This window comes from Bufo bufo, chromosome 4 (assembly GCF_905171765.1).
Source record: "Bufo bufo chromosome 4, aBufBuf1.1, whole genome shotgun sequence".
NCBI lineage: Eukaryota > Metazoa > Chordata > Amphibia > Anura > Bufonidae > Bufo > Bufo bufo.
Window position 1 is genome coordinate 511,556,929 of NC_053392.1, and position 16,631 is coordinate 511,573,559.

At 40.7% G+C, this 16,631-nt stretch overlaps 1 protein-coding gene across 2 annotated transcripts in view; it reads left to right on the forward strand.

Moving 5' to 3' along the window:
- RIN2 (Ras and Rab interactor 2) overlaps positions 1-5,774 on the forward strand; it is a 173,728-nt gene extending 167,954 nt beyond the window's left edge. The window contains exons 10-12 of one of the 2 annotated variants that reach the window (XM_040429688.1): positions 1,747-1,878; positions 3,747-3,910; positions 5,071-5,774. In XM_040429688.1, the coding sequence (XP_040285622.1) occupies positions 1,747-1,878; positions 3,747-3,910; positions 5,071-5,409 (635 nt within the window). In that variant the 3' untranslated portion in view covers positions 5,410-5,774. The remainder of the gene's footprint in view (positions 1-1,746; positions 1,879-3,746; positions 3,911-5,070) is intronic. The other variant, XM_040429689.1, reaches the window with a different exon arrangement.
- The last annotated feature ends 10,857 nt before the right edge of the window (positions 5,775-16,631 follow it).

Sequence of the window (16,631 nt, forward strand, 5' to 3'; positions counted from 1 at the left end):
CTCATCTCGTTTCCATGGTTACGACCACCTTTCAATCCAGCATCAGTGGCCGTGCTTGCGCACTATAGGATTAAGCGCTAGCCTATGTGCACTCCCATGGTCCCGGCCACCAGAGGCGCAGGTGCTTTTTTCTATAGTGTGCAAGCACAGCCACCGATGCTGGATTGCAGGGTGGTCGTAACCATGGAGACGAGAGGTGTATAAAAAAAATTCGTCTAGCCAGCAAACTAAGCAATATGGATAATAACAATACATTAGTAAGTGGCTTGTATTAACTTTCTCTACATAATAAATGCCACTTGCTGAAGTGAGACAACCCCTTTAAGGCATTTTGTATTTTTATTCCTAAAGCGGTGTACGGAGTATGGGCTGTAGACACTTTATGAATGGGGCCGCAGTGCATGGGGTACGGGCAGGAGCGCATATTGCTGCTCCATGCCCGTGCCCCCCAGAGGTTTACTAACCTGTACCCATGTTCTATGCCAGGATTAGCTGAGCGGAATGCGTGCAGGACTCTTAGCTGAGCGAAGCAGGCAGGAGCCCGTTCCTCTCAGCTAATCCTGGCATACTGTAGCTATAGGGTACCCTTGTGCTATGCCAGGAGTTAGTAAACCTCCAGGGGGCACAGGCAGGAGCAGCAATATGTGCTCCTGCCCGTACTCGCTATGCTGTGTCCCTATTTCTACAGCCCGTACTCCGTACACCTCTGAGCAGTCAGCGGTGTACAGAAATGTCAGAGAATGGTGCGCTTCAGGCGGTGGAAACTGTAATAAAGATACAAAATGCCTTAATAAAGTATATTACAAAAACTATTATTAGGGCATTAGGGACATCTTGTTAAAATTGTATTCAAAAGTTTAGTTACTCTTTAAAGTCTTAAAGGGATTGGCCGATTTCTGGTTACTGTTGACCATTGTGTTTTTATTATGACTATTTGGCATAGCCTCTGTTAAAGTTCTGTGCCATTTTCAACATTTCATAAAGTACGCCCCTTGTTGGCCAAGTCTTTTGTGCTGTCCACACAGAGGTCTTGTCCATAAAATGGCTGCTGATGGAGGGTCATGTGACCAGGAAAATAACCTCTGTGATGTCTTCTCTGTTCGAATACACTGCACTGTTGTAAGTTCATTGCAGTTTGTTTGTATGGGAGAGACTGAGTAACTAGGATATGACCCTCCATCAGCGGCCATCTTGTGGACAGGACCTCTATACGGACAGCACAGAAGATTTACCTAACAAGGGGCATGGCTTATAAAAGATAGCAAACGGCACAGAATATCAGTAAGTGCCATATAGTCATCTTATATACACATTAGTCACAAGTAGCCAGAAAGTGGCCAACTCCTTTAAGCCTCTGAACAATCCCTACAATCAGTCCATCTCCATGTGAAGCTAATAGAGGGAAGAATCCTATTTATGACAAACCTCCACTGACCAGTTGTAGCATCGATTTTAGCTCTGGAGGATTGCCATATAATTCTGCATTCCTGTAATCACAGGGCAGAACCCCCATAATTATTTGCTCTTGAAAGAAGCCGCAGTCCAAAAATTTGATTTAACAAAGCAATAGGAGAATATTGTATTTGCTGGGAGTTACTTTTGTTTTATGACTTGTTTTTGCTTTATATTCCTGTCCTTATTTATTAATACTATACATCGTATTTTTGTGCCTTTTTTTTTACTTATTTCAAGTAATGATGTAATCTGTCTACTGTATAGAAATCATTATTTTTCTGTGTCTGCCAGGGAGGATGTACGGCGCAGATGACTTTTTGCCAGTACTAACTTATGTCATTGCTCAGTGTGAAATGCTGGAAATTGACACTGAAATTGAATATATGATGGAATTGCTGGACCCATCACTGCTACATGGAGAAGGTAAAATATGGCTATGTATGTATGGGTGGTTGCACAAATAATTGTCATGATGATAATAATAATGTGTTCTTAAAGAGGACCTGTCACCTCTCCCGACATGACTGGAGTATTTATTCGTATGACTATGTTGTGCTATTTTTATATTATTCCTACTAGAAGTTATGAATGTTTTACTGCCAGTTTGCAATGAAGGTCCAGATGGGTGTTACCAGTTGGGGGAAGGGGGTCTCTGGACTGTCTGATACTATCCAGTCAGTGCTGCCAGTGTTCGGACTAGTCACAGCTCCTCTTTGAGGGTATTTTAATCATTCCCCACAATGTCAGGTCATTTCTGCCTTGGTAAGCTATGGAATTATAATATTTTATTTCTTCTAACTAAAACTGGACTACCCTGACTGCAGACTATAAGACACACTTTTAAGCAACATTTTATTTTTTTCCTGCTAAAAAAAAGTGAGTCTTATAGTCCAGTAAATTCTGTTTATGCTGGTTATTCCTGGCAATTTATCAAGAGTGAAGTCACCTCCCATTGCGTGTGTAATATGTAAATAATGGAGATACTTTATGTGCTGGGTAATTCGGAAAGGGGTTTAGTAACTTCAATAATGATATATAATCCTAATATTGGCCTTTACCCTTTTCCTGATGAGGAAGACTATTCTATACATGTTTTTTCTCTGCCCAGTAGTATTTTTCGTACAGCACGATTTTTCCACTGCAAAATTCCTACGTAATTATGGTCAAGTTAAACTAAATTGTTCCATCCTGCTGAGTGAGTTGTACAGTGTGTCTCCGATAACCCGGGGAAGCCTCCGCCTGCTTCCTGGTCTTGTCTAATCAAAGCCTAGAAATAGAAGCTCTTCTCTGTCATGGAGACAATATTCCTGGTCTGGCATCAAGAGATAACAAAGCAACGTCATACAGATGTATAGATTTACATATATAGTAATATTTTCTAAGTGGACACATTGCAGGCCAAAATAATCTACAAAAACAGTACAGCCCATGTCATAATAAAATGTGTCATTTTTACCAACAGAAAACTGTCGGCACAGTTACACTTTTTAGAGACATGTCCCAATGTACATGTCCTGTATTGTCTCCTAAAGCGTTAAATGGGTTTTCATTTTTGAAAAATAATAATAAAAATAGGCAGCAAATGTTATTAAAAAAAACACTGCTCGACTCTTCAGTTCCCACCGCTCCAGTGCAGATGCCGCAATATTCCTCGCTAGTTTTGGTTAAAGGAGTTATCCAATGTCTAAAACGGGCCCCTCATATAGATTATACCTATCCCGCTCCCCGGCACCTGCAGAGCTCCTGATCTCCGCAGCATCCAATAGCAGGCCGCAACGGGGACGAGCCTCCCTAGCATCACAGCTCATCCCTGTCTATTCTGGTCTAGAAATATGGATCTTGAACAAAGAACTCCCCTCTCGCTCTGGAGGACCTGTCCTGTCCTTCATTACACAGACAACCCATTGATTTGAATGAGCACTATGTGATGTAAAATATCCCCCGGTTCCCCAACAGATTGCAGCTGAACACTAGGGGTCCTAACAGGGGAACTTTTGATCATTTCAGGGGGACCACCAGTGGGGATTGTTGAAAGCGAAGAACCCCCCTTTTAAACAGTTGTAAAGTCTTATTGAATAAGGTGATTATATAGATAGATGGATAGATAGTCCTACTTTTTTTTACAATGTGACAATGTGGTCCTCAAAGCACGTGGCCCTATATTGAACTATAATATATGCCTAAAAGTTGTAAGGATTTGTCCAGGTACAAGCATTATAGACTACTGTAAATGTTTCTATTAGCTGTGAATGTACGATTCTAACATAGGTCCTGAATTGATTCACTTCTAGGAGGCTACTACTTGACAAGTGCCTATGGAGCCCTGTCCTTGATCAAGAATTTCCAGGAGGAACAAGCCTCACGGTTACTAAATTCAGAGACCAGAGACACATTAAAACAGTGGCACCAGAGGAGGACTACAAATAGGACCATTCCATCCATTGATGACTTTCAGGTATGATGTATCACATCTTGCAGGCCATATCCTTATATACAGTGTCAGAGTTTAACTTCTAAATGTCCTAAATGAGTTACCTATAAAAGTAAACCAATTATATTCATTTCTATCATTTCCAAACATGTTTGGGGTACCATCATGTCTTCCATCTATCACCACCATCAGTAATCAGACTAGGACATGGATGACTAAAAACCTTAATAGACATATTCCCATGTACCGGTGTCATAAATTCATCATTATATTTTCAGTTATTATAGTATACAACTCCTTATACTATGAATAGGGAGAATACTCATCAATGGGAACTTGTTATAGAGCAGAAGGTCCTGAGCAGATGTATAGTTTTTGGAAAAAGTTTCAGTAGAACTTTTAATTCATTTATTATCATATCTCTGCTCTTTTTGAGGCTTAGAAGTCCAGTGACTGACAGCCTCCCCTCTATGATCGTCTATAATTGTCAGTCACTGAATAGCCCAGAAAGAGCAGAGATATAAATGAATAAAATACAAGTTATACCGATTCTTTTCCACAAAACTATATATCAATCTGCTCAGCTCCTACTGCTCTATAACATGCTGCCTGCAGATAAGGCTACTTTCACACCTGCGTTAGGTGCGGATCCGTCTGGTATCTGCACAGACGGATCCGCACCTATAATGCAAACGCTTGGATCCGTTCAGAACGGATCCGTTTGCATTACCATGAAAAAAAAAAATAATAATAATTTTTTTTTTTGTTCATGATAATGCAAACGGATCTGTGTTGACTTACACTGAAAGTCAATGGGAGGCGTATCCGTTTTCAATTGCACCATATTGTGTCAGTGAAAACGGATCCGTCCCTATTGACTTACATTGTAAGTCAGGACAGATCCGTTGGGCTCCGCACCGTCAGACGGACATCAAAACAGCGTTTTGGTGTCCGCCTCCAGAGCGGAATGGAGGCTGAACGGAGGCAAACTGATGCATTCTGAGCGTATCATTATCTATTCAGAATGCATTGGGGCTGAACTGATCAGTTTTGGGCCCTGAATCGGATTTCACAAGCGGACCCAGAAACGCCAGTGTGAAAGTAGCCTAGGACTGCATTTTTAATGTGCCAGGTTCCCTTTACATCTATTGTATGATTTCTTGACATTGTCCATGTTTTTACAGAACTACCTGAGGGTGGCGCTGCAGGAGGTGGACAATGGGTGTACAGGCAAGACTCTTATCGTTAAACCCTATACCACTACAGATGACGTGTGCCAGATGTGTGCCCAGAGGTTCAACGTAAAGGATCCAGAGAATTACGGCCTCTTCCTTTACATTGACGACACCTGGCAGCAGCTGAGCGAAGACACCTACCCACAGAAGATCAAAGCCGAGATCCACAGTCGACCAAACCTCCAAGTCTTTCATTTTGTGTATAAGCGCATCAATAATGACCTTCAGGGGATCATCAGCTATGACAATGATGACGACAACAACAATGACGATGATGCAGATTTTTAGATGTATTTTTGCTCGGCAGTGGCTAGTTTTGCACTCGGTATCATACCTGTCAGAGTTGTATACTCTTTTAGGGATGGAATCTCCCTCTGTTGGGCATTTTGTGCTACCGAACACTTATACAGTGGCCAAGATGTGATGAAATTAAGATCTCCATGGAATCGGCTTTGTGATATTCAGATGTCTTGGATCAACCGTGTCAGTGGGCTTCTGATGACAAAAGTGTGGAGCAGTGGACAGCATTGGGGACTGTAGTGATTGGTTACACATGAGATGACGCCATTGTCCATGGACAGTACTGAATGACAGAAGCTTTGTGCCTGTGTCATTTTTTTAATTTTTATTAAACGTTGTTGTTTTTTTTATAATTGTGGACAAAAAATGAATAGAAAGAGGACGTTGTGTTCGTAGAATTATTTGGCACTGAAATTTGGGTTTGTCCATTTAGTACACAGCAACCCCTCTCACATATGTAAATGTCCCGAGTTACAAGAGCGTGTCCTCAGCTGTACTGTTATTTTGTAATATATATATATATACTTTGGAAGTGGAGTCTTTCATATGATGTATATATGATGTATTTTTTAAGACAAGGACTCCTAGTTATAAGCAGCTGTTCTAGTGTGTGACTTATTTTAACTTCTATTTTCCAATATAGACATCAATAAGTACTGATAAAATGTATCACTTGCATCACTGGTGATGTCACTAGACAGTATAATCGCTGTACATGGTTGTCTCCATCAGTCCCATAGACTTGCAGTGGTAGAGACTGCTGCTTCATTCAAACAGGGAGCTCGGGAACCCTTTTCTAGCAATCGGTTGGGGTCCCAGCTGTGTGTCCTCCAGTGATCAGACATTTATCCCCTGTCCTGTGAATGGAGGATAAATAATTACAAATATCAATCGTGGGAATCTCATTTAAGGTCTATTGAGAGACATCCAATCCAGTGTATGTAATGGCTTTGCCTTTGATTGTCAGCTTGCCAGAACTGCACCTACTAGGTCAGCTTTGAGTCTGTCCTACAGATGTTGTAATCTAAAGGGAACCTGTCCTGGAGACATCTCCCTCGTAACGTGCGTTAACCAGTGTGGTGGAAAAGTACACATTGTCCACACCTGGAAGAACATTTGTACATTTAAAAAAAAATTCAAGTGCCATTGGAATTAATGTAAGGTTGCCAGTAGAGGACCAGAAGGTGTCACATCTGCTGAAATGGATGGGCTTCTGGAATCCCTTCCCATAGGACTAGTTTATATGGATCTAATATTCTTATAAACAATGAGTTTTTGTGCCATTGTGTATAATCACTGGTTATGTTATGATGTCAGTATTGCATTAATTGTAACCTTGGACCTAGGGCCCATGCACACGCCCCTATTTTCGGTCCACAAGCGACGGCAAAACAGGTGCGGCCGTGTGAATGGACCCTTAAAGTAACACTTCAGGTAAAACGGAGACCTTGTGTTATGCCTAGTGCAGGCCGTGAAGGCATGTCTTTAAATCCCATGCACCACCTCCTCAAGCCCTGTACTAGACATAACATAATGGACATGGACATGTCTGCTCTCCTGACTTGTCTGTTTTAGTGAATGCATGCCTTCCACATGAAATCCTGGAGCATCTTCTCCTAGAACCCTATGTTGTTTTGTTACTCTCTTGCTCCTCCTGGAAATGTATGAATAAATGATGTGTTACCAGTTGGGGGGGGGGAGGGGGTGTTCATACATAGTCTGATACTGTCCAATCAGGGCTGGCATAGGTACACACCCCTTTGGAAAGAGGAATAGTAGCACCAGGTTGTCAGTTTACAGCACAAGGCGGAGTTCTAAGAAATGCTGCTCCAAAATTGGAATTTCATGAGGCGTACAAGTCAGGAACGGTGACATGTCCTCCATTAGACACTTGCCTAAAAAACTGTAATATTGTGCAACAATCCAAGGTGACTTTTAGAGATGAGCGAATTTCCGCTTATGAAATTTGTTCACACTTCGTTTGTTGGTAAAAGGTGAATTGCGTAATGGATTCCGTTACCACGGACCATAACGCAATTCTATTACGGAATGCATAACGGAAGCCTTTAGAGGCATTCCGTCATAATAGAAGTCTATGGGCTGCAAAACGGATCTGTCTCGTTTTCGTTATGCAGGGGAGGACTCCATAACGCAAATCACATTTCACCAACAAACGAAGTGTGAACGAATTTCAAAATCTGAAATTCGCTCATCTCTGGTGACCTTTGATATGTCTTTATTGTGCAGAAATGTAAGATTTAGACAGTACACACTACTTACAATGACTATTATGTTGCTGCCGTTATCTCACTGTCACCAGCAATTGACTACGCTGTTCGATGCAGTGCATCACAGTACTATGACAAGGTTATTATGTCAAATTCATCATAGTTTTGCATTCTAGATATATTTCTTTAGTAGGACAGTTTCCGGAAAACTGTTTTAAGTGTAAGTCATAAAGGTGCATGTGTAGTTAACATTTAATATATAAGAACATGCTATCTCTTGCTGGCTCTAGAGCATCACATCTATATGTTGTATTGGATATATCACATGAGTTGTCATAAGCAGTGTTCGCTTTATAAGGTGTTTTGAAGGGTTTTATGTACGTGTGTGTTTTGTATCTTTTAGTATCTCAGCTGCCAAAAGGAGTCTGTTACATATTGCAGGTCCCCCTTTAGAAGGGAAGATATTGCAGAGGGATTACTTGCAAGTGAAATACGGTGACAGTAAAATGAAGTGATAGTTGTGCACGAGCCAACTAGGCTGAAGCTTAGTCAGAAGGCATTGCTTCGAAAGCAATTTTTGACAAAGACGAACTTACTAAATTTCTGAATGTAATATTTCTCCTGTAGTCTCTAATACACTTATGATGATCAGGTTAAAGCTGACAATCTGGGTTTAAGACAGTAAATCATCTCCGTTGTGATGTGAACATTTGTGTAATATCACTGCCTTAGGCCTCATGCACACGACCGTGCCGTTTTTTGCGGTCCACAAACCGCGGATCCGCAAAAAATGGAAGCCCCCCGTGTGCCTTCTGCAATTTATGGAATGGGCGGCCTATTGTAGAAATGCCTATTTTTGTCCGCAAAACGGACAAGAATAGAAGGACATGCTATTTTTTTTTTTGCGGGGCCACGGAACGGTGCAACGGATGAGGACAACACATAGAGTGCTGTCCGCATCTTTTGCGGCTCCATTGAAGTGAATGGGTCTGCACCCGAGCCGCCAAAAATGGTGGTGTGCATGAGGCCTTACTGTGCTTTGGCCTTATACATTTTCACAGCAAGTTTTTCTTCCACACATATCACTTTGGCTGCAGTATCCAGTGCCATAAAATGTGCCCGTAAATATTAGATAAAATATGCCAGGTGGAGAGTTGGTTTTCATGCCTACGGATCTGGTTTTAAGTAAATCATCTCCGCTATGATCTGAATATTTGTCTAATATTGCTGCCTTACCATAACCTTACTGTTCTTTGGCCTTATACCTTCTCAAAGCAAGCATTTTCTTCCATATATATTACTTTGGCTGCCGTATCCAGTGCCGATACGTGTGCCAATAAATACTAGCTAAAAGAGAGAGTTGGTTTTCATGCCCACGGATGCCATGACAGCTTTTCAACTGGATTTCCTCAGCTTGTCTCCATTGCTTCCTTAACGCCGGCCATACACATGAGGCGGTGATCAGCTATGCTGTAGCCGATAATGCGTCTACGTGGACATTTGTACATACAATCCCAACAGCCAGACTGCCTGGTCCTTGAGTAAGATGGCAAATGATTGGCTGAATCTGCCTCACCATACTATACACATGTCATTTCTTGCCAACAGCTAAATTTATCCAACCTTGCCGAGCGCATCTTTGGCAGACGAGTCCGCCATCAGTTATTGAGAACAATCATTCACGATTATTGGAACAATGGTTGGCTGAAATGACTGAAAACAGCCATTTTGGTCAAATGTTTATCTTGTGTCTATGGGCACGTTAACATGGCTGAAGATCTTGCCACCCCTGGGTTGTATGAGAATCCAGAAAACTGGCTTAGACTCATTGCCAGAATTGTCGAGCTTCTCCATGGACGTTGTCGGGTATTGCAGTTCCTCTCCATACAAGTCTATGAGGCTGAACTGCAATACCACACATCACTCATGGAGAAGAGTGGTATTATTTTCATAAATTAGGGGCCCTCTTTTGTAACCTTATACACTTCCTTAAGGGAGGTGTCAACTGTCCTGGACCCATCTTTTCTAGAAGGTAGATGTCTCTGAAAATCAGTCTATAGCTTTACATTACTTATGTTACCTCCAGCACAAGTTTTTGTCCACTTTTTAATGAGATGTTCAGTTGGAAAATATGGAAGGAATAAGGCTGGAAAACCAGGTTTCCAAGGACTATATATCGATGACTACTGTAAACTGTTCCTGACTATAATGCCCCTCCCCCGACAATTTATAAGTACTGTATGTGATTTTAGGGGAGTATTAGATGCCTAGTATTATCAAGCTGTATTCTGGAAAGTGAATAAGATAGATGAGATCATGAACCAGCTCTGAAATATTTCCTTATATATACCGCGTAAAACCTGACGATATACATATATTTACGGTATATATGGCTTGCCGTTTTAGCCACAAAAAAATATGTAAAAATGAGTACTTACCACTGGACTAAAGAAGTGGGTAGTTTGTAAAGAGGTTATCCAGCTTTATATAAATGCAACTTATTTGTTGTACAGTAAAATGTAGATCACTAGAGATGAGAAAATGGCATATTTTGAAATTCATTCACACTTCGTTTGGTGGTAAAAGCAGAATTGCGTTATGGATTCCGTTACCACGGACCATAACGCAATTTTTTTGACGGAATGCATAACGGAATGCCTTTAGAGGCATTCCGTTATTCAGTCGGTCATAATGGAAGTCTATGGCCTGCATAACGGATCCATCCCGTTTTCGTTATGCAGGGGAGTCCTCTCCTGCATAACGGAAACAGGACGGATCCGTTATGCAGGCCATAGACTTCTATTATGACAGAATAATTAACGGAATGCCTCTAAAGGCATTCCGTTATGCATTCCGTCATAGAATTGCGTTTCCGTAACGCAATTCTGCTTTTACCACCAAACGAAGCGTGAATGAATTTCAGAACATGAAATTCGCTCATCTCTAGTGATCTACTATGACTTGAGTGTAAAATCGAGATCTCGGCTTGGAAACATTCTTGCTTACATGTAAGAGGCTGAAAACCTGTCCTGACATAGTGCTGTTCAAAAACGCGCAGTGCTTGTGAAGTCAGTATATGTGTATAATCGCTGACAGCAAGCATAGGTTTTAAAAACCGAAGAGCTGACACGCAAAGTTTTTAATTCTTCGATGAGTAAGGCGTACTTACATAAAACTGGAAGCCTCATTTAAGCTTTATGGATACAACTGCTTTAACCCCTCCAACCAAAGTCTTTTATTGCCAGCACCGACTAAGGTTTTTGGATGGACTGGACAGATGAGAGGGGTCGAGGAAAGGGAATAGAATGTAGCGAATGGCATTGACTGATATAATATTGTGTTATAACAGTACTGTACTCGTCTGCTGGCCCAGACCACGGCAGAGTTATAGAGAGAAATCTTGAAATGGGTTTGCAGGTACATACCCTGTAATTCTGTTAGAATGTACAAGACACTTATATGACTTCAGGAAAGTAAAACACTAATTATTTAAAGTAATTTCATGTTACGTAGTTTGCTTTTAAAATAAAGAAAAAGGTAAAAAAAAAAGTTTTTAAGGAAGATAAAATGTATTAAAATGCAAAAACATAAGAAATGTGTTTTCACTCTGTATGTTGGAACAAGGCAGTGTGCTCTTGTAACGTCAGCTTCGTACATTCGAGTCTTCTCTGGATTACTTTGTATTGTGAAATGTATGTATTTGGCACATAATAAATGGTTATGTGGTTTGATAATATGTGTGGTCTTATGTATTACATTTGTGGGGATACTTTTTTGAAATAGGGTGGAGCTTGAAACCCATAATTCATTGGAAAAGCTGGTACCACAGTATGTATAGGAGTATATATATATATATATATATAATATATATATATATATATATATGAGAGAGAGAGAGAAATTAGACTAGAACCTTCAGAATCACAGGTGCATATCCATGAAGCAAACATGATTATAAAAAATATATTGGCTGCACACCGTTATATATACAAACAATAGAGCTAAGAAATGGGAGTCATTCTAGATAAAAGTGGTAAAATACCGACTATAAATGAGTTAATGGAAGCTCTTAGTGCACATATTTGATCAAACGTGTGTCGGGCCCATCTACCAGGCGTCAAGGTGGCTTCCGCTTCCTACAATATTCAGGGCAGTGTAGGAATCAGCTACATACGTTCTCTGCTCAAAAGTCCCAGGTAGATGGGCGTGTTCGGTCCAAAGAGAGGCAGTATACTAGTATTAGGGACCAATCTGCGGAAGCCACCTTGACACCTTAGTGATGAGCGGAAGGGGTCATATTCGAATTCGCGATATTTCGCGAATATTTTGTAGAATATTCGCAGATTTTTTTTGCTCCAAAAATCGACAAGGTAATGATCGCGTAATATGCAAATTTTCATAATGCGAATTTTCGTAATGCGAATTTTCTATCGCTAAATTTTCAATTGCCGAGCAAAAACATGATTCCTCCCTGCTTCTTGCTTGTGGGTCAATGAGTCATAGCACTATATTGAATATATTTGTTTTTTCGAATATTCGTAATATTCTAAAACAAGAATATATAGCAATATAGCGAATATTCGAAAAAAAAAACGAATATAGACATATTTAGCTAATATAGTGCTATAATTTTTTCCAATCTGAAGTTCAGATGAGAAAAAAAATTACAACTATTAGACAAAGAAGATTATAGCACTATATTAGCTAAATTGCTCTATATTCTTTTTTTTTTCGAATATTCGCTATATATTCTTGTTTTAGAATATTACGAATATTCGAAAAAAATAATATATTCGATATAGTGCTATATATTTGTTTTTTAGAATATTCAGAATTTTTCCCATTTAAAGTTATGATTCCTCCCTGCTTCTTGCTTGTGGGCTAATGAGTCATTGGCCCACAAGCAAGAAGCAGGGAGGAATCATGTTTTTACTCGGCAATTGAAAAATTTGCAATAAAAATTCGCATTACGCAAATTCGCATTACAAAAATACGCAATAAAAGTATTGAATATTCGAAATTACGAATATATATCACTATATTCAAAATATTTGCAAATTTTCGAAATACCTATATTCGCAATAAAAATTTGCAATTCGAATATTCGTGATCAACACTACTTAATAGCAGAGGGGAGAAGCTCTTGTAAATCAGAAATATCTTCTTTACGTCAAGATTTTAAGCAGATGTCAGCTCGCATCGATTCTATTGAAACTGAGCATGATGATACCCGCAGATACATAGGTCACCTACAATCAGTTATCACCTGTTACTCCCGAAATATAAAAGACAACACCCGACACCTGGAAGACCTATACAACAGGGGGCGCAGAAACAATATACGAATCAGAGGACTACCTGAATGTGAAACAGATGAAAATTTGCACGACATGCTGGGAGAATTATTCAACATTATATTGGACTCACAATCACCCCAGGTTATCAATCTAGATCGGGCACACAGGGCATCCAAAAAATTCCTCCACACAACCCTGAGATGTAATCTGCTGTGTACATGACTTTCAACTCAAAGAATCCATCATGGCTAAAGCCCGCTTGCTACGATCTATTGACTTCCATGGTTCCACTGTACAGCTCTATCAAGACCTCTCTTGGCTGACACTACAAAAAAGAAGATCACTACATCACCTCCTACTATGTCTGAGGGAGAAGAAAATATTATATTGCTGCGGATATCCCTTTGCATTAGTAGTCTCAAAAAATGGCAAAACGTCTACCCTGAGATCACATGCAGATCTGCCAACATTTTGTTCTGCCCTGGACATTCCTGTTACTCCTATTGACGACTGCGAGGTTCCTGAGTCGCCACCTGTTCCTCCTCCGATCTGGTAAACAATTCGGCAAAAGAGACACCGTTCTCCACAAGAGGGTTTGTCTGGTCCTAGACCCCGGGATGCGCCGACCTGAAGCATCTACAAGTGAGAGGATTCTTACCGACCGTCTCCTACCTAAACTCGTCACACTGGAAGGCGGCACTGAAGTCTACACAGACTGTATCACTACCAACACAGTTTGATAATGTTTCTCTTCATTCATTTTTTCATTCTTTGTTCTTATATATACTCTCCGTCTTGGAGAGCGTTCAGTCAGGCCTCTGCAACGGGGGTTCTTTTCTTTGCCTTCTTCCTCTCCCCTGTCTCCGCTGTGAGTGGGGAAGAGAGACAGGGCTACCTTAGAGATGTTTGATGTTCCCTATTGACCCCTATCTGAGTACAGGTACCCAATGATTGGATAATTCCAAGGTTCAATGTTATACAGTCAGGTCCATAAATATTGGGACATCGACACAATTCTAACATTTTTGGCTCTATACACCACCACAATGGATTTGAAATGAAACGGACAAGATGTGCTTTAACTGCAGACTGTCAGCTTTAATTTGAGGGTATTTACATCCAAATCAGGTGAACGGTGTAGGAATTACAACAGTTTGCATATGTGCCTCCCACTTGTTAAGGAACCAAAAGTAATGAGACAAAATAATAATCATAAATCAAACTTTCACTTTTTAATACTTGGTTGCAAATCCTTTGCAGTCAATTACAGCCTGAAGTCTGGAACGCATAGACATCACCAGAAGCTGGGTTTCATCCCTGGTGATGCTCTGCCAGGCCTCTACTGTAACTGTCTTCAGTTCCTGCTTGTTCTTGGGGCATTTTCCCTTCAGTTTTGTCTTCAGCAAGTGAAATGCATGCTCAATCGGATTCAGGTCAGGTGATTGACTTGGCCATTGCATAACATTCCACTTCTTTCCCTTAAAAAAACCTCTTTGGTTGCTTTTGCAGTATGCTTTGGGTCATTGTCCATCTGCACTGTGAAGCGCCGTCCAATGAGTTCTGAAGCATTTGGCTGAATATGAGCAGATAATATTGCCCGAAACACTTCAGAATTCATCCTGCTGCTTTTCTCAGCAGTCACATCATCAATAAATACAAGAGAACCAGTTCCATTGGCAGCCATACATGCCCACGCCATGACACTACCACCACCATGCTTCACTGATGAGGTGGTAATCTTAGGATCATGAGCAGTTCCTTTCCTTCTCCATACTCTTCTCTTCCCATCACTCTGATACAAGTTGATCTTGGTCTCATCTGTCCATAGGATGTTGTTCCAGAACTGGAAAGGCTTTTCTAGATGTTGTTTGGCAAACTCTAATCTGGCCTTCCTGTTTTTGAGGCTCACCAATGGTTTACATCTTGTGGTGAACCCTCTGTATTCACTCTGGTGAAGTCTTCTCTTGATTGTTGACTTTGACACACATACACCTACCTCCTGGAGCGTGTTCTTGATCTGGCCAACTGTTGTGAAGGGTGTTTTCTTCACCAGGGAAAGAATTCTTCGGTCATCCACCACAGTTGTTTTCCGTGGTCATCCGGGTCTTTTGGTGTTGCTGAGATCACCGGTGCGTTTCTTCTTTTTAAGAATATTCCAAACAGTTGTTTTGGCCACGCCTAATGTTTTTGCTATCTCTCTGATGGGTTTGTTTTGTTTTTTTCAGCCCAATGATAGCTCTTTGGATCTCATTTTGAGAGTTGACAGCAATAGATTCCAAATGCAAATAGCACACTTGAAATTAACTCTGGACCTTTTATCTGCTCATTGTAATTTGGATAATGAGGGAATAACACACACCTGGCCATGGAAAAGCTGAGAAGCCAATTGTCCCATTACTTCTGGTTCTTTAACAAGTGGGAGGCACATATGCAAACTGTTGTAATTCCTACACCATTCACCTGATTTGGATGTAAATACCCTCAAATTAAAGCTGACAGTCTGCAGTTAAAGCACATCTTGTTCGTTTCATTTCAAATCCATTGTGGTGGTGTATGGAGCCAAAAAATTTACAATTGTGTTGATGTCCCAATATTTATGGAACTGACTGTAGCTCAGCATTGAGACCACCATTGATCCAAGTATCCAATACCTTTGGCTGTGAAACAACCCCATATCGCCAGGATTCTTCCAACGAACTTAGCAGTTCCTTCAATTTCTCGTTCAGTTAGCCTCCTTTTCCATTGTTTCTTCCAGACCCATTTGCACCTATCAGATCCCAGTCTATTGACTTTCATCTCATCGCTCTAAATCACCCGTTTCCAATCTTCTACTGTCCACTGTTCGTACTTTTTTGCAAACTCGAGCCGACGCTTTTTATGACGATATTGAAGTCGAAGCTTCTTCACCTTTTTTCAGGCCACCATTCCAGACTTGTGTTTGCTTGAGTCTGCGCTGGAATACTTTATGCCACATTTATCAAATGTCTCATGTTACTTGATAAATGTCTTATCCTTAGACCTAAGGGTCTATTCAGACATCCGTAGTGTTTTGTGGTCCGCAAATTGTGGACCGCAAAACACTGACACTGCACATCGCCGGCACTATATAGAGGATTCCTATTCTTGCCCCCAGCTGCGGACAAGAATAGGACATGGATCCTAACACTTTTGTCTAGAGAAGCTCTTCCAGTTTTACTACTCCACCTTCCTCCTGGAGTGAGATTGCAACTTATCTCAATGATAAATCTGGAGTGAAACTAATTAACATAGCTAACCACAGCCACTTTTCCACCCACATTACAAAACTTGAGTGAGTGGTGTAGAAATGCAAAAAGTCGCCAAATTTTGCTCAAGTGCTGAAAAGTTGCCCCTAACTTCTTCTTCCTGGGCCAACCTCATGTCTTGATGGAACATGTATCAAAATTCCTACTCCTCCCCCCCAGTCAGGGAACAGCAAAGTATTTACCTCACGAATGGTGCATCTCGGGGGCCCATGTGGTTCTCAATCTGCGTTTGTACAGTGGATGTAAAATGAGCGCACATTTGAAGGGGAGAATTTTTTTGAATGGGACGTTTAATGCGTCCGTTGATCTAATATTGCAGTAAGACAAGCTATTTACAGACACGACTACTCTCCAATATATTAGTTTCACAAATGTTGGTCTGCTAACAATACTCTAATTCA